This window comes from Heliangelus exortis, chromosome 4 (assembly GCF_036169615.1).
Source record: "Heliangelus exortis chromosome 4, bHelExo1.hap1, whole genome shotgun sequence".
Classification (NCBI taxonomy): domain Eukaryota; kingdom Metazoa; phylum Chordata; class Aves; order Apodiformes; family Trochilidae; genus Heliangelus; species Heliangelus exortis.
Genome location: NC_092425.1, coordinates 11,124,602 through 11,151,735, shown reverse-complemented (window position 1 = coordinate 11,151,735; position 27,134 = coordinate 11,124,602). Strand labels below are relative to the sequence as shown.

The following is a 27,134-nucleotide window of genomic DNA, read 5'->3' as shown; positions in this document are numbered from 1 at the left end:
ATTACTGACTTGAATGTGAAAATTGTGCCAGACAAAAAAAAAAAAAAAAAAAAAAAAAAAAAAAAAAAAAAAAGTGGCTCCCAGTTGAAATTCTGCCTACAGGAAGTTGTGAAGCAGACCAAGAAAATTGTAAATCACATAATTGCTTTGTATACAGAAAATTCTGGGGCATTACACTCTAACAACTACGTGTGATGATTTGGTTAGTGTAAAGTAATGTTAGGTTACCTCTAGCTTTTTTCCCCCTCACCTCTTCCAAGGGCTGCTGGATCATAACTCATACACCTTCCAGTGGCCATTTACAAAAAGCTCTGACCACAGGAATGCTTATGGGGTGCTTGGTAGAGAGAAAGGCCAGGATAAGGAGGCCTTATTTTAAATTCCCTCACTGTCACCATGTTCAAAAGCTCCAGCTTCCAAGAACCAGCTTCTCAAACATAGCAGGACAAAGTATTCCTAACCAATTCAATGTGTTGCTATTGATTTTTCAAAACAAAACAAAATAGAAACAAACAAACAAACAAACAAAACCCCAAAAAAAACCCCAAGCAGATCAAAATGGATGCCTAAGCCTTTCTGCTGATCAGACAAATGTTTACCATCTACAGTACCCTGGCCATGCTATGAGGAACTGAAACACAGCATGTTCATGCAAAACCAGACAGTTCTGCTTCAGAGTCTGAGAAGCTTGTCTTAAAAGGTAATTAGCCCAAGTGAAGTAGCTTTTAAACTCAGATGAAATATGGTCCATGTTTTAAGAATAGTTACATTGTCATTAGAAATCAGAAATACAGATTAAAGTACCTTAACACTTAAATATGTATGAGAATAAAGCAGAGATTTTCATGAAGCCTTCTGCAGATGAAGGTGTGGCTTAGATGCTAAAAATAGGAATGATGGATTAAAAAAACCTCTTGAGGAAATGAAAGAAAGAGTAAATGTTAAGATCTTAAGGTCTTAAATCTTAAATGCTTAGATGAAATAGCAAAGTTAATAATTCTTATAATGCAGCATGCCTTTGTTCATATATGCAGAAATGGACATAAATAAATATTACTCTTTCCATTACACTGTCAGTTGCCTAATTGTGGGTGTAATGGAAGAATGTTTGTCCTCAGCCTTCTCAGTGGCTAGCAAAGGGCTGGGGGGACTTCTGCTCCCACTGACATGTTGGCTATGTGGCAAGCACCCTAAAAGCAGTAATATGGCAGGTAACTAGCTGTGAGATGAGACTTCCAATGTACCAACTCAATTACAAACATCAAGGTTTTTAAACGGAGAATTTGTATGAGTTAGATGCCCAAGACACAACAAAAACACTGATCTAACCACAGATACAGCAAAATGCTGCAGATGTTTCCATGTGAGGCATTTTTAGATCTGCTTCTTTAATGCCTATTACTGCTTTTACATTTACATAGAGAGCAGAAAGGCAGGAAACACCCTTTTCATGCTTGTGCTAAGGCTGCTGATCAGAGAGGGGATTATGGGTTTGGATTCAGACTGTAGACATATTCATGTTTCCTACATTCTGCCTGAGAATAGGTTGAACTCAATTTAAGGAAGTCAGAAGAGGGTTTATACTCACTCTAAAGCATCAATTCCCACATACAGTACAATATATAGAAAAAAACATCACTAGGTGTCTGTCACCAAGGAAGCTTTCTGCTGGGGATCCTACGTGCTGCAACAGCCAGCTCTGCAGTGTGAAAGGACACTTTAAATATTGCAGCCACAGTCCTCAGGAGATCTGAATATTTAACTTACAGTAATTGTGAAATACTGCTGAAATCTGTTAGATCCACTAACTAGGAGAGCTAGGACAAAAATCCTGGCAGCATAAGCTGAGTTTCATTGCATTTGATTAGAAGGGGTTTATACAAAGAATGCAGAAAAACCCTTGGCTAGGCAGGGCCTCTCCTAAAGTTTTGAAAAGATAAAGATACATAAACTGCATAGCTGTATATCTAAACAACTTTTCATCATTAAAAATTAAAATGGAACAACTTTTTCTGACAGTTCTGATTAACATATGTAGGCAGCTGTTGTGGTATAACCCCAGAAGGCAGCTCAGCCCCTTTTTAAATCCCTCCACAGAGGGACAGAGGAGAGAAGCAGAACGGTAAAAGTGAGAAAATTCATGGATTGTGATAAAAACACTTCAATAGGTAAAGTAAAAGCTGCACACAAGCAAAGCAAAATGAGAAACTGATTCACTACTTCCCCTCAGCAAGTGGGTGTTCAGTCATTTCCATGAAAGCAGGGCTCCATTACGCATAACAATTACTTGGAAAGACCAACACCACAGCTCCAAATGTTCTCCCTTCCTCTTTCTTTCCCACAACTTCTATTGCCAACCATGGCATTACATGGCATAGGAAATCCCTTTGGTCATCTGGGAACCTCTGGCTCAGCTATGTCCTGTCCCAAATTATCATGCACCCCCAACATATTCACAGTAAGGACAAGGGAAACAGAAACTGTACTGATGCTGTGCAAGCCATGTTCAGCAGTAACTACAACATCTCGGTGTCATCAACACTATTTTGGTCACAAATCCAAACCACAGCATCATAGGAGCAGCTACAAAGAAATTGTCTCTTTTTCAGCCCAAAGCAGTAAAACGATTCAATACCATAACTACAAAAAGAAAATGATTTCACAACAAGTAATAGAATCAAGAGTAGCTCAGCTCTCTGTCCTCAAGATGTAGGTAAGTTATGGGATGAACATGCAAGGGAAACCAATCCAGGCTACATTTGCTATGTATTCACTCTTCAATGTCCCTGCCTAGGATTTTAGAGCTACTTTCAAATTAAACCAAAACAACCCCTGCTGCTCTTCTTCAAGAGGCCACTCCAGGTAGGTCTTTGTGTTCATGATCTTCCGCAGCTTGCAGAACCTCTTGGGAATCTCTTTGCTCTGGATGGGCTCCAGCAGGACCAGGATCACTGCATCGTTGTTCTCGTCAAAGAGGCGGAAGTGGGAGAAGTCCAGCTCGTATTTGCACCACTCGCTCTGCACAAAGTGCTCGGAGAGCACAAAGAGTGTTTTGTGGCTCTTCTCGATGGAGTCGATGATGTTGTCCACGATCCACTTCCCGGGCACAAAGTCCCTCTTGTGGAGGCAGAGCCGAAAGGGAGGGCAGGCCTGCTCCAGCTCCCTCACCATGGTGTTTTCCACCCAGTCCGAGTCGTTCTCGCTGTAGGAGACAAAAGCGTCGTAGCAGATGTCCTTGGCGGGGGCTCTCTTGGGCTTCCTCTTGGCTCGGAGCCAAGCCCAGGTCATCCTCAGGTACCAGACCGCGTGGTACTTGTAGCTGACGGCCACGAGGATGAGGATCACCAGGAACACCAGGGAGCAGATCAGCGACACCACCAGGGACCTGTGGCACTCCATCAGGGAGAGCTGCACGGCACCAACCTGCGCCCCTCTCACTGCCAAGGGAGAGTCACAGAGGTACTGCTCTGGCCACCCCACCAGCACCTGGGCTATCCTGGCCTGGTGGTTGACAAAGGAGAGAAATTCACAGGAGCAGATGAAGTTGTTGTCGCTGGCATCCAGCAGCTCCATCTTCTTGAAGGACTCAAACTCTTCCCTGGAGAAGCCATTGAGGTTGTTTCTCCGGACTGACATGGCCACTAAGTTCGGAAGAGGTGCAGCACCAGGCAAGGTCTTCAGCTGGTTTCTTGCAAGGTACAGCTCTCTGAGAAGTGGCAGGAGCAGCCCAAACTCCCTCAGGTTGTTGGCACTAACATCCAAAACCTCCAGCGTTTGGGGAATGCAAGTTGTGAGTTTGGGAATCTGTGTGCTGGAGAGGTTCAGATATTTCAGGGCTTTTGGCCATGCGCACACATCTGGAATCTCACCGAAATTATTTTTGCTTATATCTAAGAGAATGAGGTTTCGTAGATGAGACAAACTTCTACCTGTCATTTCTAAGTCACTCAGAGAGTTCTGACTTAAGTTTAGAGTTTGCAGTGAGGGCCAACCACCCTGACAGGCCGAATGCTCCAAGCTCTGGTCTCCAAGCAAATTTGCACTAAGGTCAAGATACTTCAATGCCTGCAGATGTTTTGAAAGGCTGCACGGCACCAGAAAGACCTTGGTGTTTGTAACTGTGACTCTAGTTAGAAAAGACAGTAGACCTGTCACAGCAGAAAGATCTGTAAACAAATAAAATTTGTCTATAGATAATTTGTCTACTGTCAGCACTCTAACAGTCCGTGATTGGTTTGTTTGAATTTGCATTTTCCATCGTCCAGTTCCCAAAAGTATACAGTCTTTCATCTCCACCTCCACTAATTTTGGCATACCCTCTAAAATGCTGACAATCTCAGGCACAGTAGCATCTGTTAATAAGGCCCGATTAAAAGAAATTTTCTTTGCAAAAGCAGATGACATGACTCTCAATAGTTCTGTTTCATCAGGTGTACTGAATGCTATGTTTCTCACTTCTAACCAAGTGACAGAATACAGAAGGTCTGTGACAATTGCTGAGAATACAGTGGCATTTCTTAGGTTTATGATCATGTGATTTATCCTCTTAATTGGTCTCAAACTTCCTGCCTCATACTGGCTGAGATTTCCACCTTCAATCCACAGCTTCTGGAGAACTTCAATGCCCTCAAAGTTTCTTTGCCTTATTGTGGAGAACCATGGGTTGCCCAGGTGAAGAGAGCTCAGGTTCCTCAGCCCAGAAAAGGGGGAACTTTCCCCCAGCTCCCAGTAGGTGTTCCCTTGAAGGTGGAGGTGCTGGAGTGAAAAAAGCTGCTCAAACCACACAGGGGACAAGTGAGCCAAGCTGTTATTGGATAAGTCCAAGATCTCCAGCTTCCCAAGGGAGCTAAATGAGTCGTCATCTATCGAGCTGATGATGTTGGACTGCAGCAGGAGGGCTTTCAGGTTCACAGCCTGCTGCAGATCCTGGGACTGGATGTGTTTTATCCTGTTGTGGGCCAGGTTTAACACTGTGATTTTGTCTGTGAGTCCTGAGGGAATAAAGTCCAAGCCCATGGAAGAGCAGTTACAAAGCTGAGTAGCATCACATGATGGACAAGCTTTCTTCAGAGTTTGTTCTTCTGAGAGGTTTGCAGTTAAGACAATGTAGAGGGCCCACACTTGCCAGGTGTATTTAGTCATTATTTTGCCTAAAATGTGAAATAAAATCAGAGCACATGTAAGATGAGTAGTTAGTTTTAAAAAGCTACATTTTGGGTATAGCTAAAACATAACCTTTACTGTTTTGTCTTGCTGGAAGCCCCATTAATTGTTTTTAAGTGTTCAGAGATTAAACAATTAATCAAAACAGGGTGCACTGTATATAAATATTCCAGAATAAGTTGCTAAAAGCCAAGTACGCTGGATTTACTCTTTTTTTTCCCCTGTGTTTTCTGATTTTGTCATGAGAGCTCTCAAATCAATTAACAGATGTACAAATCTTTTGCAGATTCATCTCAGCAAGTGAATAATCACAACATTACTCCTAATCTGATCCTTTGCCTGTTAAGATCCCAATATATTCCCCCTTAGCCTTGCCCTGGGTTATTCTGGGTTTGTGAAAATTATTTTGTATATTCATTTTTCAAGTGAGTCTCCCATATGTGTTTCAAATCCTGGTTACATCAAGAGGAGTTAGCTTTTTGCAGGACATAGTAACACTCACATTTATTACTCATTTCAAGCATATATCTAATCTCAGTTCTGAAAACAGGGAGAAGAGAGTTGTATGTGTTTCAGGCCTTTTCCTCATTTTATCTGCCTCTGGCTATTCTGATTGTGTATGTGCTTGGAGGAGGGACCTAAATAGTTGCTTGGAAGTCTGTGTAGGCCATCGTTACCACATTGTGAACAATTTAAGCTGAGAAAACTGGCCATTGTAACACATGAAGTTCTAGTTTTTCCTTTTTAATGCCATATCCTTCCCCTCTACCAGTGGCTTTTTCTGCTTTGGGTTTGTGGCAGAGAGAAGCTCAGACCCAGCCAAGAGGAAGAGCAAGGGGCTTTTCAAGCATCCTGAAGATCAGTTGGCTGGATTAGAACAGGCTTTTCCAGCCCCACAGTAATCATCTTCTGGTCTGAAAGGACTTAACAGAAGCCATACACTGTGGATCCTGTGTCACTCCTCTTTTCTCTCACAGATATGCCCTTCACAGTACTGATTTGTCATGGCTTTTTTGTGTTACAGAGCTTGCTGCAATATCCAACCTGTCCTTACTCCACCCAAAGCAACTTAAATTCTTCAGTCCCTCTGAGGAATTGGAAAAATGACTCTTGATGCCTGAGAGGGTTGTTTTCTCTTCAAAACCCTTACTATACATTGAATTTTGTTTGTCTATGCTTTTTTGAAAAGGAACAAAGAGCACTTCTAAAGTATAACTTCCCCAGTGTGTCACAAAACCCCTGAGGTAGGTGTTTACTGACAGTGACAAGAGTGAGCCAACCTCAAAGAGCCCAATGATCCCAAAGATCATCATGGGCTCTGTATCAAGTTAATCAGGTCAGCTTGGCTCACTGAGGAGTCCCTCCTCCTTCAGTCATTCCACTGGAGCCCTGTGCAAAAGATCTGCTGTATTTTGAATTCATACTCTGATCTGTTTTACAATAGCTGAGCCATGCAGACAAATCCATAGACAAATTCCACACTTCTAGTCACATTATTGTCATCCAGAGTTGCTGAAAATGATTCAAGCAGAACAGAAGTAGCTGAGACTGTTTGGGTACATGGGGAGAGGAGGAAAATGTGTGGATAATTTTTTCAGTCATTCTATCTTTCCCCACATGAAGGACTACAAACAACTTGACCTCTTGTGGTGTTTTCCTTTAATCTGTCTCGGTCTGATAGAGAGTTTTGGGTCATGAAGAACACAGACTTCTCCTCTGTCTTTTGGTGCTCACAGCTGAACTGGTCACCCACCATTGCTCTCCAAAGTCAATGGAAAGAAACAACTAATTTCAGTAGGAAATTGACATTATGTCTTTTGGACACTCACATAAAGATGTGATGACTGCAAGAGAAATGATCGCATCAACTTAAAACAGAGTACCACAGTTTAGAAATCCAGATGCTTATCCAAGTGGATCCCACCCAAAGAACAGCAGTGTGCAGTCACACTCACCTGCTGTCCAGCTGAGGCTTTTTTAAGGGGCTTTTTTGGTTCTGCAAGTCTGGCTGGATAGCATGGTGCTGTAGGCCATTGGAGCAAAGTTATGAGTAAGATGAGTTTCACAAGCAACAGATTTATTTGGGATTTTTAAAGTTGTGATAAAAATGCTTGCTGTTAGAAAAAGAACCAGCCAGATAATATGGACAGTCAAAAACTATCTATAGGTAGCTTATTTACCTATGAAAAATTGGCAGTACAGAAGAGAACTGGGCAGGGATTGCATGGGAAATACTGGCTGAGCCTCGTAGCTCTCCTCCTCTCTTACCAGCCTGAAACCAACCAGGAGCTACAGGACTGAACCATTTGATACTACAGATTGCTTTGCTTTTTTTTTTGCTTTTTTTTTTTTTTTGGCCACTCAGAATCTAAGCCCAGCTGCCCCCAGCTCCTCTAATGTCTGAGGGTCAGCTGGATTGCAAGGAGGTTTATTTTCTGCCAGATTTCTTTACTCCCCTTTAACACAACAGACCATCAAGCTAAATGAGGGCTGGTAAATTTGAGCAGTGCTACAGGATCTGCAGTGAGAGGCTCGTGGTTGGAGAAGGGCTCAATCCACAAGCTGCTGCTTTCCACTTGGTTGTGTGTGGGTGAGATGTATCCTAGCTGTCACCCACCAGCATTGCCTTGGTAGTGTGTATGTGTAACACACACACACACAACTGTAGGCATGTCCCTTCACGTTTCTGACACAGAGGATGTGCAATGAGGCTGTTAAGTGAGGAAGAAGCTGATCCCAGTGCCCTGAGATCATTGCTCAGTGAGCTCTTTTCTGATTGAACTACTAGAACAAACACAGCCCACCTTCATGCCCAGCCTTCCCTCAGCAGAGGGTATCAACATACAAATGGGACAAAGCACATAAGAAGTACCTTCCCCTGAGGAAACTGAGCAAAAATGATAATCTGACCCAACCTCTCTTTTTAATTTGCTGCTTTCCTCTTTCCTTTCTCCTGAAGGACATAGCTCCCATCAACACATCCCGGCTCTCCCATCTCTTTTTGCTGCCCACCTGCCATGCAGCCCTGCAATTGCACCTGCCTGATGCATTTCTGCTGCCAGCCAGAAATCCTTCTCTGACCCCCACTCCTGTGGGAGATGGCCTCTGCCCAGCAACCCCACAGCCTGGAGCCCCCGTGCAGAGGAGGACTTGGTGGCAGAGATCAGATGGCCTCTTCCCAGTCAGTGCTCCCTCCTTGGTTCTTGCTTTGGCTTTGCAGCCCCATGCTCTTGCCCTGCATCTCCAGCCCCCACCCACCTGCAAACTCACCTCTGGGCAGAAAAAGTTCCTGGGGATGCCAGCACCAGCGCCTGGATGCTGCTTAATCTATGTCACGCTTCAGCTCTCACATGATGATCACTCTTGACACAACTTCCTCTCGTGCTGCTGCTTCCTTCCCACTTCACCTCTCCAATTTGGCTACGTGAGCAGGGGAATTCCAACCTAGGGGATCTGCTTGGCATAAAAGCAGTAACACTATCAATTGTTTGAAATGTGCCAACTCATAAAAGTCTGGGTCTACGGCAGGAGTGTACTGTGAGAAAGCCAAGGTTTCTCCCACATCTCTCTCTGATCTTCTCTTTCAAATCACCAGCAAGGTATATTTTTCTCCTTACCTCTAGATATGCAATCTCCTTCAGTACACAATCAGTTTCATCAGTGCTGCTATCAGCTGATTCACTCATCACTTACCTGGAGCTCAGTCTGGATTAGCCCTTGAGCTGTTATTATTCAAGAGAGCGAAGAGAAAAACCTTTTTGCAGCAGACTTTGGACTAACCCTACAGATACCATTAAAACAGGAAAGTAGAACTGAAAGTGATGTTTTCTGGCTTACATTTACAGAAACTGTCATCTCATGTGTGTGTATATGCATACACAGAAGTGTGAATATATGCATAGGCACACACACAGAAATACACATATATCCATATATATATCTATATATATATATAGATATATATATGTATATACCAACACAGAGGCATGTGTGTATAAGCAGAGTTCCCTATTTTTCAAATATCCACTCAGTTCATATGCCAATACTTTGGTATTTCACCACAAAATAATTTCATTTACAAAGTTTAATCAAGATGCATCTAGACTCTCCTGTACTTAAGCCCCAGCAATACCAGCAAAGCACAGCATGAAAGTGCTGAGTTACAGAAACCCACGCCTAGCTTTATCCACCAGAGACAATTTCAAGTTTCCACAAAAATACCTAAAGCATGAGAAACTCACAAAAACTGTGACTCCAGACACTCAGGATAAGACCAGCTATCCTAAAATAAACATCTGTATCTGCCTGCTTGTCAAGATTACCTTTGAAATTGGTGAAGAGCAATACAGTAGCTCTAGGAGACACCACATTCTGAAGCAGAAAGATGAATTGCCTCTTATGAGTGTGATTTTTCTCCAGTGATTATAAAGGAATCTAAGCAGAGCTTTAAGGGGTGCATGGCCCAGCTATGAATTGTGCTGTACAAGGAGCAGAAACAAGAAGTGAGTTAGTCTTTAACACCATCTAGCCCACTCATTGGAAAGAAGCCTAGACAAAAAAACCCCAAGTCAAGCCAAGTGAAAATAAAAAACAAAACCAACAAAAAAAGCCCCAAACACAGTGATTATTTGCCTCTGGATCTCACCACCATCACTGTACAAGGTGCCAGAATGCTTCCTGGACAGGTACTGAGTAAACCCCAATCTGTGCACAGTGGTATGGACTCTGGCATAAATGCCCAGAATAACAGACTTGTGAAGGGAAGTATGTATTCAATATTGTCTTTTTTGAGTGTTCTACAGCAACAGTAAGGCTTTGGAGGGCTTATTGTAATTTCAGTCCTCCTTTTTTTTTTTTTCCCAGAGTTTAATTTTAATCACCCTGCTATGCATGATGGCACTGAAAATAAACTAAAGAAGAACAACAAACACAGGGGAGTATTGAGGGACTTGGCTTTTATTTTCAATTGTAAATAACAATGGCATTGTTGGGGATGTGGTAACAGAAAGAAAGAGAACAGAAATACCCTAAATTCAGCTAGATTTATTTAGGAAAGCGTATGAAGTCTAATATGGCTTCAAAATATCATAGTGATTGGTAGGGATTAAGATCAGAGTATCAAATCACGGGAAAGCCTAAAGTGGGTCTTTCTCATTTAGTAAGATGATAATTCTTTCTACAGAAAACAAAGCCAATTCTCCTTAGGCAGCAAAATATGAAAGAAGAAACACATATATCCTTTGTGAAAATATGCTGGAATGAGGTATGCCGACTTACTCTATGATTGCAAGGCACATTTCAAGTTTCCCCAAAACATCTTCTGCTGCTCTTCTTCAAGAGGCCACTCCAGGTAGGTCTTTGTGTTCATGATCTTCCGCAGCTTGCAGAACCTCTTGGGAATCTCTTTGCTCTGGATGGGCTCCAGCAGGACCAGGATCACTGCATCGTTGTTCTCGTCAAAGAGGCGGAAGTGGGAGAAGTCCAGCTCGTATTTGCACCACTCGCTCTGCACAAAGTGCTCGGAGAGCACAAAGAGTGTTTTGTGGCTCTTCTCGATGGAGTCGATGATGTTGTCCACGATCCACTTCCCGGGCACAAAGTCCCTCTTGTGGAGGCAGAGCCGAAAGGGAGGGCAGGCCTGCTCCAGCTCCCTCACCATGGTGTTTTCCACCCAGTCCGAGTCGTTCTCGCTGTAGGAGACAAAAGCGTCGTAGCAGATGTCCTTGGCGGGGGCTCTCTTGGGCTTCCTCTTGGCTCGGAGCCAAGCCCAGGTCATCCTCAGGTACCAGACCGCGTGGTACTTGTAGCCGACGGCCACGAGGATGAGGATCACCAGGAACACCAGGGAGCAGATCAGCGACACCACCAGGGACCTGTGGCACTCCATCAGGGAGAGCTGCACGGCACCAACCTGCGCCCCTCTCACTGCCAAGGGAGAGTCACAGAGGTACTGCTCTGGCCACCCCACCAGCACCTGGGCTATCCTGGCCTGGTGGTTGACAAAGGAGAGAAATTCACAGGAGCAGATGAAGTTGTTGTCGCTGGCATCCAGCAGCTCCATCTTCTTGAAGGACTCAAACTCTTCCCTGGAGAAGCCATTGAGGTTGTTTCTCCGGACTGACATGGCCACTAAGTTTGGAAGAGGTGCAGCACCGGGCAAGGTCTTCAGCTGGTTTCTTGCAAGGTACAGCTCTCTGAGAAGTGGCAGGAGCAGCCCAAACTCCCTCAGGTTGTTGGCACTAACATCCAAAACCTCCAGCGTTTGGGGAATGCAAGTTGTGAGTTTGGGAATCTGTGTGCTGGAGAGGTTCAGATATTTCAGGGTTTTTGGCCATGTGCACACATCTGGAATCTCACCGAAATTATTTTGGCTAATGTCAAGACTAATCAGTTTGTGTAGACGATTTATGGAATTTGCAGTCTGTCTCAGAGATTTTAGAGAGTTTTGGCTTAGATTTAGAGTTTGCAATGAAGGCCAAGCATTTTTACAGATTGTCTCATCTAGACGGTTATTTACAAGCAAATTATCATGAAAGTCGAGATACAGAAGTGAAGAAAAATGTTTAGCAAGATTGCATGGTACCATGAAAACTTTTGAGCTTGCGATAGTGAGACTTTTCAGTTTGTTTATTTGTGATTCCATACCTTCCAGGTCAAAAAACAAGTGAAAATTTGGAATCATTATATTGATTATTGATATTGTTTCAACAAAGCTTTCCCCGCTCCTTTTAATTTCTGTAGTGTCCCATGCTCCTTTCCCCTCAAGCACACAATCGATTGCCTCTAATTCTTGCAAAGATGTGATTTCCTTCAGTAATAATAGTATTCGGGTAACATATTGATCTGTGAAGAAAGCATCTTTAAATGTAAATTTTTGTAGTCTAAAAGGAAGTGTAGAGTTCTGCACAAAACTCTTTTTTTCAATCTCTAATTTAATTTCTCTCACTTCTAACCAAGTGACAGAATACAGAAGGTCCATGAGAACTGCTGAGAATACAGTGGCATTTCTTAGGTTTATGATCATGTGATTTATCCTCTTAATTGGTCTCAAACTTCCTGCCTCATACTGGCTGAGATTTCCACCCTCAATCCACAGCTTCTGGAGAACTTCAATGCCCTCAAAGTTTCTTTGCCTTATTGTGGAGAACCATGGGTTGCCCAGGTGAAGAGAGCTCAGGTTCCTCAGCCCAGAAAAGGGGGAACTTTCCCCCAGCTCCCAGTAGGTGTTCCCTTGAAGGTGGAGGTGCTGGAGTGAAAAAAGCTGCTCAAACCACACAGGGGACAAGTAAGCCAAGCTGTTATTGGATAAGTCCAAGATCTCCAGCTTCCCAAGGGAGCTAAATGAGTCGTCATCTATCGAGCTGATGATGTTGGACTGCAGCAGGAGGGCTCTCAGGTTCACAGCCTGCTGCAGATCCTGGGATTGGATGTGTTTTATCCTGTTGTGGGCCAGGTTTAACACTGTGATTTTGTCTGTGAGTCCTGGGGGAATAAAGTCCAAGCCCATGGAAGAGCAGTTACAAAGCTGAGTAGCATCACATGATGGACAAGCTTTCTTCAGAGTTTGTTCTTCTGAGAGGTTTGCAGTTAAGACAATGTAGAGGGCCCACACTTGCCAGGTGTGTGTAGTTCTTGATTTGTGTGTTGTTTGTGTGACCATTTTTCTGTCATATACAGAACAGAAAGAAGATAGTGTTGATTTAGTTTCTAACAGCAACTGAAAGCACTTGAAAAATTGCGCAATTTCAGTAGGAAGTTCAGCACCAAAGTTTTTCTTGTAAGAGTTATGCTGCAACAGAAGTCTTATGCTTCAGCTGCTCACCCCTGGAAACAGGGTATGCTACTCATCCCTGGAGTTCAGCAATATCAGTTCTGAGCAGTCATAAAAGACTGTTCCTGATGTCCTGCCTTTGTCCTGCTATATGCATATAGCTATGGCTGTCACCTCTTACATGTCTCACAGTAATGAAGCTGTAGGTGGATATTGCAGTCCTGAACAGAGGAAGATGGCTAAACCCCAATGATTTGGATAAGGGAATGAAGTGCACCCCATCTTGAGTTAGTGGAGTTTTGGAAGCAGGTGAGGGCCACTGGGGTGAATCCTGTGCAGAGCTGCTGAAAGCTCCCCTGGCTTCAGATTCTGTCCCCACCTCCTCCCAAGGCCAAGCAGATACGGGAAGCTGGGTGTGCCTCTGAAAGTAACATACTCAAGAAAGGGAAAATGAAACTGCAAAAATAAAAATTAAAAAAAGGAAATAAATAAAAAGAAAGGGGGTAAAAATGGCCTGGAGAGGAGGGGGTGAGAGCAATGCTGGAGCCAAGACACCAAAGTCAGCGAGAAAGGATGGGGAAAGGTGCCCGGGCAGAGGTTTCCCTGCAGCCCGTGGTGAGATGGCGGCTGTGCCCCTGCAGCCCATGGAGGAACACGGGGGAGCAGTCCCTGAAGGAGCACAGTGGGGTAAATGTGGATCTGTAGCCCCTGAAGTGTCACGGGTGGGCAGATGGGAAGCTGCAGCCCGTGTGGGATTGCAGAGAGGGGCAGATGTGGCTCTGCAGCCGGGTAGGAGCCCGTGTCAGAGGAGGTGACTGTTCCTGAAGCAGCCGTGACTCTGGGAAGCCCGGGCTGGAGCAGTTCCTGAGGGACTGCACCTCACGGGAGGGACTCGTGTTGCAGGGGTTCCTGAAGGACTCTCCCGTGATAGGGACACGGCTCACACCTTTCACAGGGTTCGCCTGTCCATCTAGTATGGCTGCCTGTGAGGCAGACATCTGAACAGAGTATGTCCTTCCTGTCAGCTCTTCAAGTGGCCTGTAGCTTCTGACACTTCAAACTTTCCCAAAAGAAATTTTGAGGTCCCCTGCATGGACCCTCACCAGTCTCAGGGCTTCTGAAAAGCAGAGCTCCACAAGCTCCTGGCATACATTGTGTAGAGCAACTTACATTCTTTACTGGAAAGGCAGAACAAGCTGATATGCACCCAAACAACTCTATCACCCTTTTCTGTAAATCAGCACTGGTAATAGATGGGAATTGGATGTTACCATCACCCTACAAACAGTGGATGTAATTAGAACAAGACTATTTTAATTTATAGAAGGGTTGTTTCCTGCTGCAGGTGCCAAAGAAAATTTCACCATTGTCTATGCCAGAAAATAAGTCACTTATTAAAGCTCACAAACAGCTCTTGTAACCAGCAGGTAAAACAGTATCCCCAAATCCTGAATATTCAGAAAGTAGGCACTTACCCTGTGTACTGCATGCTGGGTTTCACTCTCCTCTTGTGCTGACCACGTACTCTGGGATCCAGGCAGTCATCTCATAACTAAGTACAAGAAAAGCATGAAACTTTTCAGCAGGCCCAATGCAACGACAGTCCTAGAGTGAGAAAATATTTCAGCCTTTGCTCCTCAAACAAAACTTCATCTTGACAGTTTTCCAATGTCCTCTAACTACTCAATGAAACCAGTTCACTTTAGTGGTTGCTCCCCTAAGGAAGCCATGGCTTCTGAGGAGCTTGGTGTTGTCCAGCATGCATGGCACTGCCCTTCAGGCCTGCATTTCAGCCACTTCTATTGCTGCTGCTGACTGGAGAGACAAAAATGAGCACAGATCATGTTCACACTCTCCTCTTTGCAAGCTGAAATTCAGTGGCGGGGTCTCTCTCCCTTTGTCAGTCTTTGCCCATTGCTGGGAAGGCTGATGCAACCATTTTGCAAAAGTCATTCTTTCACAATCACTTCCTCCAGTATTAAGTGCAGAAATAGTTCCTAGGCAGAACGGCATCCACCTCCCTGTGTCTGTAATTTCAGTGCTTATTATTTGGTTTGCACTGGGGTGTGCTAACTATACTGAGCAACAGAACATCTCAGCACAACTAAGTTATTTTCTGTGAGCATTCTGTAAAATACTATCTATATATATAGTGATATATATATATTTGTATTAATGTTGGATTCAAATTGTTTATTCAAATAGAGTACTAGAGAAACACTTAGCATCATTTAATTTCCTAGGACACCACAGTCATACATTATCAACAAACAGAAAATGTGTAAAAATGGGAACTGTATTCTGTCTGAAAAAGAAGACACAGTTTGAAAGGCAGCATCCCTGTGTAAACAGCCAAGGCCATTTTGAGAGAAGAGGTTTGATGGTATTTATTTTAGTTTGACTGAACACACAGTCCCATGAGAGGATCCTTGGTAAAATGGCCAAGCACAAACACTGCATGGAGGAAGAGGTAGAAAATCTTCCTGACTCTGAAAGGGAAATCCACCTAATTCAAACACCAAACTTTCCTACTGCCATTTTCATTTTTTTTTTTCTGTGCTCAGAAACTGGCATTGTCTCCTTCCTGCTTGCTCTAAGAGGCAGCTGCCTGGGAGAAGACAGACAGATCAGTTCCTGCCAGCTGCTTGGCTACCTGTCAGAGGGCCCAAGGCATCATCTATGTGCTCAAGGATGGCAAAGGCCAGGCAGAAGCCCAAGTGCATCTCATCACAACCTTCATCCCACTCCACTGAAATCTGCATTGCACTTTAGGTTACAAACTTGATGCTTTCCAAAAAAAAAGGAAGTTTAAAACTGAGATACTGTTATATTTTCTGTCTTTTACAGAGGATAGATGATAAGAATAACAAGATAGATGATAAGCATAACAACATCTTTAAATAGAGACAGCCTCTGTGGGACATAGCAGGGAAGGGAAATGGTATTTTAGTGAAAGAATGTCACCAGCTTCCTCAAAGCTGCCTCTTCCCTTTAGCACCTCTCAGCTGGAATAGTTCCTGTTCTTCAACAGGGGAGACTTGCATTTTTCAAAATGTTTAAAAGTGTTAATTCTGAGTTTGACACAATTCATTCCTATGTTTTTGTCATCAAAACTGCTATTTCTTGTTAGAGTTAAGTGTAGTTAAATTTGTGAAGATCTTTGAAGAAGAGGATCACATAGTAGGCCATGTACTTCACTGGGGTCATAGTGGGCACTCTTTTTTGTTACAGCTTTGCCAGCACACACTCATGGAGGCTAAAAGTAAGTACCAGCTGTTTTTTCAGTAGTACCTAGCTACCTTTCTCCTAACATCCAGACTTAGCCCACTCTCATCACACTTCTAAACTGGGCTGGGTTTCTGGTTTCTCAGACAGAGAAGACCAGAGTGATCTAGCCCACCTTTCAACATCACAGTTCACAAACCAAGTGTTTCATCTCAGTAAGCTGCCTAAAAAGCTGAAAAATTGGGATGGGCCTTCTGCTTGTTTCCATCAGTAGAGAAAAACATCTAAAAGCAGTACAACTTTTCTCTCTCTCATTCCAGGTAAATTTGTCAGGATTTATCAGGTTATATGTAGTCAGAAATATCCAAGGATGAACAAGATGGCCAGAGATGCCCTCTATAAGCTGCCTCACACAGAAGGAAGGTACCAGCCAGATGTGTCCCAGAACATCAGCTTCCAAACAGAGATCCAGCCTGGATCTAAAGAATAACATCTTTAGAAATGGAAGAGTCTGGAGTAAGAGAAAACAACTGTCTTCTTAAGGTGAGCATACCTTTCACCTGCTTTTTCTCCAAAGTAACTGCATTTTACTAGTGAACTGTTGTGTTTTGTGGGTGCTTTCTCTTCTTCAAGTTTAAGCTGGTTATTATTCTTTCTCTTATAGTGTCCCTTACCTTCACATGTCCCAGTACATTACTTTTTCCCAACAGAAGAGCACACATCCACAACAAGCCTGTGCTTTTCTAACTGCAGATGTTCCCTGCAGAGACACCTAACAAGCTTTTGCCAGCAGGTAGATAGGGCTGAGGCAGAGCTGTCATCATCACTTTTGAAGCTCTCTAGCCTTGGGTGTTTCTGTTTATCTGACAGCAGCACAAGAAGCACACATTTCCCTCAGCTGGATCTTCCCTGACCCCCAACTACAACTTGCTCACCATCCCTGCCTCCTGCAACTCAGTTCCAGGTCCCTGCATTGCCTCAGCTGGCAGAGGGGCAGGCTCCTAACACAACCCTCCTCTGCTTGTAAACCACTGCAGCTAGAAAACAGGGCAGTGACCAGCACTGGGGTTAGGTAGATGTTAACCAAAACAGGTGTAGAAAGAAAAATATGTTTATGTGGGACAGAACCCCATAGGAATGGACTTGCTGATCAAAAACCATGCACTGGTTGGCAACCCTAGGGGCCACTCAGTCTGCCATCAGAGTTACAATGGTTATTTCACTACTGGATCCCCACTGCCTCATCTTTCTGCAGCTGCATTGTGTTACTCAGGGGAACATGGCTTTAGGATCAGACTCCAGTTGCTACAGTCCTGCAGCCCTCTCCCCTCTGCCTGCCAGAGGTACCAGCTTCTCCATCTTCTGCAGTATCTGGGCACGCTTCACCCATTTCCCCTTCCCAGTCCCATGAGAGGATCCTGCAACCCATCCCTTCCCTTCCTGTATGTCAGTCAGCATCCACACTCAGAGTTCCTTTTTTCTTTTCCACTGAAAAAACACCAGTGATCAGTGCAGAAGAGGCCCAACACAGGCAACACCCTGCCTCAAAGAAAATGCAGAAGCAGTAGAAAAAAGGAAGTAAAGTCACAAAACTGTTGGGCAGCCTGCAATATCAGCAGAAACACATTTCAAATCTCTGCAAGCAGTTCAGAACTGCTTCCTGTTACTTACCCTTGGATAACAAAGATGTGTCAGTGCATCAGCTCAGCTGCAGCAGTGCCAGCCTGTCTTCTCCTAACCTGCCCCTGGAAATGTCTGGCAAGGACAAGCAGTCAAATCTGTGCTTGCAGTCTTTGAAGCAGGAGGTACAATACTCATGTAATTGAAATCAGAACATCTTGGCACCCTTTCACAGTCCTGGAAGTAGAGCCTTGGCATACGGTGCTGCTGCCCATTCCTTAGCTTGACTTGCAGGGCTTCGGGTATTCATCTTCAAACTATGACAAAAAGGAACACACTCTAATGAAAATCAAACAATTTTAACTTTGTCATGTTCAGTATCAGGCCTGCCCTGCCAGCAGCTCAGTGCCTGGTTAGATCTCCAGACTGAAAGTTTGAATGCAATGGAACAGACTTCCTTTATTTTTCTTCTGGGCTATCCTTGCCTCGTCGTTGTGACGGAGCATGATAATGCTGTGTAAACAGTTACTCATTCAACAACCAGCCTTCAGGACTGCCTCTGCCAAGTGCATTTTTTTTTATCATATCCTTTCCAAAAGCTTTCAGTCAGAATAACACGACGCTGATTTGCTGTCTCAACAGAGGAGGAGACAGCAGAGACATTCGCAGGCTAAGACACCAAAGCATATTGTAATAACATGGAAAGTTTTGTTTTTCTAGAGTAGTTGCATCAACATGATTCAACACATGAAAAGCCCCAGTTTCTCCCAAAATAGTCCTGATTAATTTTTGATTCCCAAGGAAATTGCATCAACAGAAACCAGCTTGTATGCGAGGCAAAGCTGGACAAAGCAGTTCCTTTCTTACTTCACATTTTCTCAGATGGGGTGGAAGCAGGTCCTGACAGGAACATCAGGAGCTTTTATTCATACACAACTATAAAACATTAAATACTCTAGCAATTTTCTGCATGCTGTTCCAAAGTACACTATGAAAACCACACAAAACCTCATTATCAGCATCACGCAAATTTGTTACTTCAAACTCATAGACAACTCATGCAGAAAAGCTCCCCTCAGCTGTCTCTGCTTTCACCCCAGACTTGCATGGGGCTGGTGGCCAGTCAAGCAAGCTGACAGGTAGCTCAGCTTCACACAGACACCAGAGACCCAGTGGGATGAATGGCACCCATGTATCAGTGTGCCTACTACAGGACCTCCTGGCATGCTGCAGGGAACAAGGCAAAATAACCACAACTAATGAAACTCACTTGGCACATGTCAGGGAGAGGTCTGTCTGGAAATACACCTGGCTGTGTAACTTCCTCTGAGCACTGCCCAGGGCTGCATCTCTGCAGAAGGGGTCCAAGCTTCCAGTGAAGATGCAGGGATGGGAATTGCAGGTGGAGGCAGGTGCCCAAAACCCATAAAAAAGGCTCACCTTTGGCCTCACCTTTTCTTAGTGTATCTTAGCTGACACGCTAGCTTGGCTGTATCAGCCCTCATATTTCCCATATTCCTAACTCTGGATCTCCACAGGGAGCCTGAACAACCCACAGAACACAGAAACCTGGAACAGAAACATCACAGTACTGGGACCTTGGAGATCAGACCAAATGTACCTCGTCTCACCTAGGCAAACGGACTCCCATCTTGATGCTGTTGAGGATCAATCCCTAAAACAGGATGAAAGAGGAGATGCCATCTGAAAATAACATTTTCTTTTAACATATTACTTGGGATTTTCATACTGTTAATTAGTTCAACATTATCAGCATACAAAGTGCTACTTCACTGCTACTTCAGTGTTTTAATCCCCTTCAGATAACACCTCTGCAGCTTTCAGCAGTACCAGTTACTTAGTATTTTGAAGGACTTCTTTCTGAGCTCTACACATATCACACTCTTGTGCTGATCAATTTGCTTTACTATATCCCAAACTATATGATAGAGGTCATCTGTTATGGGCCGTGTAAAGAGGTGTTTGGAGACATAATGCATATTTCCAGGTTTTTTTAAGAAAACAAGGTGCCACGCCTATTTCAAAACAAGGATTTTGCAGGTTTCTGGACGGAGCCACAACCACCCTGGCCTGTGGCATCCCAGGAGGCATCAAACCTTCCCATGCTGAGCTTGCTGTAGGTACCAGAGGGCTGTGGTTCTCCCATACACTACAAGGCACAAGCTGCCCCACAGGGGGTGGGAAGAGAGAGGAACAGGAACTTTTAACACTCACTGTTGGATGACTTCTGCTTCACTTCAGCTCACCAGGAGAGAAAATACCCTGTCACAGCCCACCAGGTGCAAGCCATGGCTGGCAGGCTGTTATGAGGAAAGTAGAGTTCAACATCCTGGCACTGCAATTTCCCACAAGGAGGCAAAACAGCTTCACTTATCTCCAAGGAAATGCTCCTTCAGGAGGTGCTGGGCAAAGGGACCTGCCTGTCAGGGCTCTTCAGTTCAGGGAAGATCTACAAACTTTGTCTTGCCTCACTGAGAGGAATGCAGGAACACGTTTTGTGCTTAGGTCTATCTAGTGCTAACACACTGAAAAAGTGTGGGTGGGGTTTTTGTTTTGTTGTTGTTAATAGAAGGGAAATATTCCTTGGAATGGAACCAAGTCATTGCAGAACCAGCTAAAGTTTGTTTCCTGTATGGAGACAGAAAACACTGTGCTGGGATGCAGGGATACATAAGGGATACATACTTAAATGCTTGTTATATAAAAAAAAAAAAAATAAAAAAAATTGGGCAATAATCTGAGCAGGAAATGAATCAGATCATTATCATATGCCATTAGAATATCAAGGTTTTGTATTCATTCCAAAAAACACAGTGCCAGAATGTGTTTTGCACAAATAGTGCAGGCATTGAGATGCTACTTCTGATGCCACGAAATATTTCAGACATGACAGTGCACATCAGAAAGAGAAAATCGGACCATTCCAAGTCTTTCTTTCCATTCATTCAAGACCCCAGAAGCTCTTTCTTCTACACAGGTACTTTTCTTGACTTCCCTCCTATCAAAGCTCCATATTTTAAAATAAGTAGGGAAAAAATATAATGAGCTATTTCCAAGTTTCTCTGCACTATAAAAATGATATTTTGTGAGTTTCTTGCACAGATTATTTCTATTGTGTTCTTTTGCATTTGTATAATTCTTAAACTAACGTTTTAGAAGCTTGGATATAGTACAGTTGTAAATACCCATGAAAAAAATAATTTTTACTAAATGAAGAAAATCCCGATCATCAAATGATCCCACTAAGTATTTAAAAAGTGTGTGTTGGCTCTGATAGAGCCACCAAAACATCTTCACATAATTAGATATTTCTGACCATTCTCTGACTTAACAGACTTGAACATGATTGAAAACAGATATCCCAAGCTGATTTTCAAGTACAAACTTGGCTATTTTGATAATTCTTCCTCAGATTGCATTTCTTGCTCTTCTTTAAGTTTTCCTGAGTAGCACCACCTGCTTAGTAATGATAGGTTCAGAACAGACCATGTAACTTGTGTCTGTATGGCAATATGACTTTTTATCTTTATCACAGTATCTACAGAAAGAAACACCCCATACTAGGGGATAAAACTCCCAAAACAAGGTGCTTTCTACTGCTGCAAAATATTCACATTTACAGACTTTCCCTGGCAATGCACGTCTGGCCAGGAGGGTCTGTCTGGAGGAGCAAGCTCAGCCACAGCTGACCATACCCTCCAAGAGCCATGCATTTAGACAGCATCTCTGATGGGAACAGGTTTTTGTTTTTTCTTTCTTCAAGTTTTGTTTCAGCTCTGCAGTCTCTGCCAGGTCATGGTGCCCATTTGGAGAAAGGTTGGGCAGCAGTGGCACAGATTTGAGAAAGAATAGTCCTTTCTTAGCAGTATCCCATTATTCCAGTAGTGATGGTGCAGAAACATAGCTGAACCTGTTGGCCTTTTAGCAAGACTTCAGAACACCAAAAACCCTGGTGCAAGAGGCAATTGCAAGCACAAGGTAAGACAAAACAAACAAAATTCTCTAGTCTTCACTTCTTTACTTGAAAGCAGATAAAGAACAAGAACTGCAACCAGGGGTTGTAGTAATGCTAAAAAGACTTCTGTAGATCTCTATTAAAGTATAGGATGCTTGGTGATTCATGCCTTCAAACAATTTAATCTGCAATTTGCAGCTTTTGGACAGAAGAGCTATCAAAGGAAGAGGAATCAAAGGAAATTCCATAGGAAAAAAAAAGTGGTAAGAACAACCAGCTTTCATCTCAACAGTTAGAACTACAAGACAAGAGTAAGTTGGTTCAGAGATAACCATAGGGTAATAAAATTTAGCTACCTTACATCTGCTCTGCTGTGGGAAAAAGCATCAAATGAGATGCACTCTCTTACCTTGTATCAATTCAGGTGATCTTCCTGAATTGTTGGATGATGAACTCATCAGGAGGTGTGCTCCTGCTGCTACAAGAAGATCTTTGTTCCTCTGGGTCTTAGCATCCCCCAGCAGACTGGCCACCTTGGGTTTTCTCAGCTTATAACTTACACGAGTTTTGGTATAAAGAGTCTTGCATTTATAGATATTATGTTACATTTGCACTTCTTTCATGTGCTATTTTTATGACATTTTAAAAATAATTTCCTGTAAGTTCTGTGAAAATGGTTCAAAAACCTTCCTTTAAAACAGTCCTTCAGAGTATTTTATTTCTCTAGGGCTGGTTCCTTGAACTCTTTGTTCCCAGCTCACATCTGGGGCCAAAACACCAAGCAAAGCCTATTTAGATGCATGGCCCTCTGTTGGCTGCACTCTCTCTCATCTTTCTGATGTCTCTCTATTTCTGTCTGATAGCATCCTCTTTGATGTCTGCAAAGCCTTCCAGTTGAATAGTATCTTTGGATAAGTCTTTGGATAAGACTCTTCTCCCCTACTGTTGGGAGGTCTGATATCAAATAAATTTTCCTCACAACTTGCCATGATGAAGCCCCAGCCTATGAATGAGTTTGACTTGTATCCTGTTTCTGCAGGTGGAGATATACTGTCTTCAGGCTGGGCAGCCACTTCTCTTTCTTAGGGAAATGGCAAGGAGCTGGCAAGCTGGTGTGCTGTTGAAAAAAAACCTGTGAGCTCATAACTTCTCACCAAGTAACAGGACAACATTGATACCAGTGACTCACTCTGGGTAAATCAGGACTGCAACTGGATTAAGGGAGGAGAGAGTTTTTCCATCTGTTTTAGCTCTGTACTGCTCCTCTTGCTGAAACAGCCTTCCTGCCCTGAAGGAACTGCTTTGTGCTCCATTCTGCCTTTTACTCCTGCTAGGAAGTTCCCAAAAGGACCCCTCTCACTCCCCAGGAACCCCCACCAGTCATAAAATAATCCCTACCCATTTGCTTTCCCTAACTGCTGGCACAAGGATGACTACAAACACTGCCAAAATTAACAAGCAGGCACATTAATCCCTCCTCTTGCTGAAGAGTCTTTCCAGACCTGCCTGAGCGTTCTGTTGGTGGCTGCACACAGGGGTGGGTTTGTATCAGGGCAATTCCTTACAAGCCTATCTGCAGGAGAACAGTGAGCAAACACCTAATCTGAAATGACTAAAGCACTCAGGGGCAAGGGATCAGCTCTGCTGTGTGGCTGGCTTTTTCATTTGCAGTTTTTCATTCAAATGGTTTACTTTGGCTGGTTCTCTTAGGTAAACACCACACAACACTGAAACCAGGAAATACCCTCAACTGCACAAAGAGATGATGGTTATTAATAGCTCTTCCTTCATTTTCCCAACGATTATCCTTATGCAAGCCAGATCCTGCCACCCTGAGGGGAGCAAATCCTCCCCAGGGACCTCTCAGGAGTGAAGGACATCCCAGCACGGGAGGCAGGAAGGATGGGGACCTTGCTGGGGCACTGCCAGCCTTGGCACTGCTGGCCTTGCACAGACACCACCATGCCTGGCTGCCCAAGATCTTGGAAATGGCTGAGCATGGCTCTCACCCCACCTGCCCTCAAGGCCCGGGGAGGTGAGAAGCTTATCAAAGCTTATCACTATGCTGCAGAGGCTCCTCTGCCCAGTTTTGTTCTTTCAAGATCTATGCTTTCTGCTCCAGAGTTCAGCCAGGGGTTTTCCTGCCCCTCCGACCCTTGCTTTTTCCTGTAACTTCTGGCATAAAATAGAACAACCTTGTAGCTAAAGCTGTGCTTTTAATGGTGTATTTGCTCTCTAATTAGATGGACCCCGACTGCATTTTAAAGAGGAAATCAGATCTTGAAGCTGCTGAGGTTGCTGCAGGACTGTCTGTCCCGGGGGGGGGGGGGGGGGGGGGGGGGCTTCATCCTCCCTTCCTTACTATGTTCTCCCTCCTCCAGGGTGGAAAGTCAGGAGACAGGACAGACTGGAGACAAGATCCCACAGCCACCCTGTCCCCACCGGTGGAGGAGCAGCCAAGAGCTGAATTGCCACAAGCACATATGTTTAATCCAGCTTGCATTTGATGAGCAGCAGGACAAGACTGCCCTTGCATGCAGAGGGGTTGTGTTTGCCTGGCTCTGGAAAGCTGTCATCATGTCCATGAGGCTGTGGCAGGGGGAAATACCCAAGATGAGCTATCATAATTGCTCCTTTTCCTGCAATAAACAGGGTACATACAGAAATCCATGACAGGTATCTCGTGCTTGCTCCTGTCCCGTAGCTGAGGGGATTTTTTTTTGAACCTGAGGATACCCCAAACCTCTGTGAATGTTCCTACAACTGAGATACTTTTTCCTCTCCTGAATGTTTACTGGAGAAGCCAGGAGATTAGGAACTGGATTCATCCTTGCAGAAAAGGTGGGCAGAGAAGATAGGAGTGAGAGCTTAACCACCGAACACAGGCAGGGATGGTCACCACTAGCTATGCTGAGACATCCTGAGCATCCTCAGAAGCAGAGCCAGTGAACCAACAGCAACTGTGGTATCAAAATACAGATATCAGGTGCTGGCTGAATAGGGGACACCTGAGAAGTAAAAACTAAACTCTTATGTCTAAAGGGGTAGTAGGATCCCAACTTCAGCCCCAGACTCTCCCTCTGTTGTCACTGAGGTTAGACTGTGTTGTCTAATCCTTCAAGCACATCAGAAATATCTCTAAATGTGACCTACCAAAAGAAAGATTACTTTCTTTTTTCTTTTATTACAGGAAATTGTCACAGTGTCAAACGTGACAGGAAAAACACATTGTCTAATGAGTAAGATTGAGCTTGAGAAGACACCTCTGCTACAGATTTTGGAAGCAACATTGACCTCCAGCTTCTTGAATAGGCCTTCTGGAAACTTGGCTTCAGACCCTTTAGCTGGAGAATGCAGAGGGAGGGTGTCGTTATCAGATCCAGGGGTTTCTTAACCATGCTCTTTATTTCCATCTCTACTGCCAAAAATATGCCTTTCAACCAAGCTAAGTAAAAGGTTAGACTCCTTGAAACCAAACAGACATGCACGTAACAAACAAACCAGGCAAACAAAACAGAAGCCCCTGTCCCGGGAAGCCAAGTTTCAAGAAGATAAAAGGAGTCACGATGCACGCAGCAACATTCCCCTCTGATAGCAGGGGGTTTGGCTTACAGAGCAGAGCAGTGAGGCACAGGAGAGAGACAGACTTTAGACCAATGTTCAGTGTTTGTGGAAAGCAGAAGCAGCTGTTTTGCAGACAAACTAATAAAAGTCAGCATCTCACAGAAGAACAAGCTTTAGCTCAACTCTAAAAAAGTCTGGACTCCAAGAGATTTATTCCAGCTTGGGAGAAACAGCCTGTCTGCCCTCAGAATAGATTGTACAACCGAAAAACAGTTTTCAGAGTGAGCTGTGGGACTGAAAGACAGGTTTCTGAGTCTGCAGGAGCTGGCACACAACATTTCCGCTTGCTCTTGAGGCAGCGCTGCAGTTCCCATGGGTTCCATCACATCAGGCATTATAAGCACAACCTGAGAGATCACGTTGCAGCACAGAGCCAACCTGTACCAATTTAAGCCAGACATGCTATGGTCTGTCTTCTCCCTGCCTCTTTCTGGAAGTTAAAACAGACGCACACAAGCCAGGAGATTGATCTGAACAGGAGGGGATGAGGACACATACTCATCTCCTCACGGAGACCTGGGCAGCTCTGGAGGCTGCTTCTTCACATGAAACACTTCCTTACTAGGCTCTCTGTCAGACCCCAGGCTTCCCTTAGTCTCTGCAACACTGGGTCCACCGTAGTAGTAATTAAAACAAAACCCAGAGCAGTCATTAGGCTTTATTCACTGCGGGAATACATGTGGGAATTTGAAATCAGCAAGTCAGGCCCATTACTGTAAGGTTACATTTGGTCTGTCATCTATTAAAATGCATGGCTGCGTGTGCCTGGCAAGCACTTCATAGTTGTTCTTTTGATCTTCACAAAGATAAAACTGTAATATTTTTGTAGGTATATGAGAACATTAGTTACCAGACTAGTTATAAACCACTTAACTTTTGAAACTGGTGCCATCTGTTTCCTATTTTTATTTATAGAACTCAATACTCAGTCACTTGAGGACTTGAGTCTAACAAACTCTCTATGAAATACCAGCACTGCTTTGGCCAAGACAGCTGAACTCAGCCTTGACAGGTCTGCAGATGGTGCTAGAAATACAGACAAAGGACTGCTCAGACCAGAGGAAACAAGGAAAAGTTGGACAGAAGGCCATCTAGGAGCCTTTTGCATATCTCTCAGGATGAAGAAGAATTCTGCCCTGGTTAGGCTTCGGACCCCAGGCAAACAGCCTTTGAGGTTCTTCCAATGAAAACCAAACCTGCAGCTTACCAAACTTCTGTCATGTAAGCAATTCTGGGGGATGCACCAGGCTTATATTACACTAAGAAAATTAATAAATAAGAGTTAACAGATACGCTATTTCTCAGTTCAAGATTTTGAAGCATTTCTATAAGCCATTATTCGGTCCCCAGCAAATAGCATGATAAATTTTATTCCTTTAACTTATAAATTATTAAAAACCTTTCAGAGGAACAGAGATGTTCCTTTCTTATAACAATCTCCTCGTCAATCAGTGAATGCACAGGGCATCTCTAAGAGGCCCAAAGGTATCTCTCCTTAATGACATTGTGAGCCAAGTCAGTTGCTTCTTGCTGCAGGGTATTGACCTGAGTTCTGCTATGGCCCTGAAGTTCTGCTATTGCAAAACAAACTCATAACCTCACCTGTGACCCTTGCTCAGAAGCCAGAAATACTTACAGACAGGAAAAATCTGTGTCACCATGAGCTCAGCCCCCACAGGCTGCCTACCCCCAGCACCTCCACACCAGGTCTCTGTGTCCCAGGTTTCTGCTTGCTCTCAGGAGCACCCCATGAGC

The 27,134-nt window shown here is 43.9% G+C and overlaps 2 protein-coding genes across 5 annotated transcripts; both read right to left on the bottom strand.

Annotated features, from left to right (window-relative positions):
• Nucleotides 1-453: 453 nt before the first annotated feature.
• LOC139795839 (toll-like receptor 2 type-2) lies at nt 454-8,615 on the bottom strand. Its single transcript, XM_071743003.1, has 2 exons — nt 8,434-8,615; nt 454-5,150 (listed from the first exon to the last, which is right to left on the bottom strand). The coding sequence occupies exon 2, from the start codon at nt 5,140-5,142 to the stop codon at nt 2,791-2,793; it is 2,352 nt and encodes a 783-aa protein (XP_071599104.1). The 5' UTR covers nt 5,143-5,150; nt 8,434-8,615; the 3' UTR covers nt 454-2,790.
• Nucleotides 8,616-10,101: 1,486 nt separating this feature from the next.
• Nucleotides 10,102-20,299, bottom strand: LOC139795838 (toll-like receptor 2 type-1). 4 transcript variants are annotated; one of them, XM_071742999.1, is made up of 4 exons: nt 20,015-20,299; nt 17,831-18,096; nt 14,410-14,539; nt 10,102-12,827 (listed from the first exon to the last, which is right to left on the bottom strand). In XM_071742999.1, exons 3-4 carry the CDS (start codon nt 14,421-14,423, stop codon nt 10,442-10,444), a joined length of 2,400 nt encoding a protein of 799 aa, XP_071599100.1. In that variant the 5' UTR covers nt 14,424-14,539; nt 17,831-18,096; nt 20,015-20,299; the 3' UTR covers nt 10,102-10,441. The 4 variants fall into 4 exon arrangements, with proteins under 4 accessions (XP_071599100.1, XP_071599102.1, XP_071599101.1 ...); XM_071743001.1 differs by lacking the exon at nt 20,015-20,299 and adding an exon at nt 19,050-19,334; XM_071743000.1 differs by lacking the exon at nt 20,015-20,299 and having other exon boundaries at nt 14,410-14,486; nt 17,831-18,313.
• Nucleotides 20,300-27,134: the final 6,835 nt, after the last annotated feature.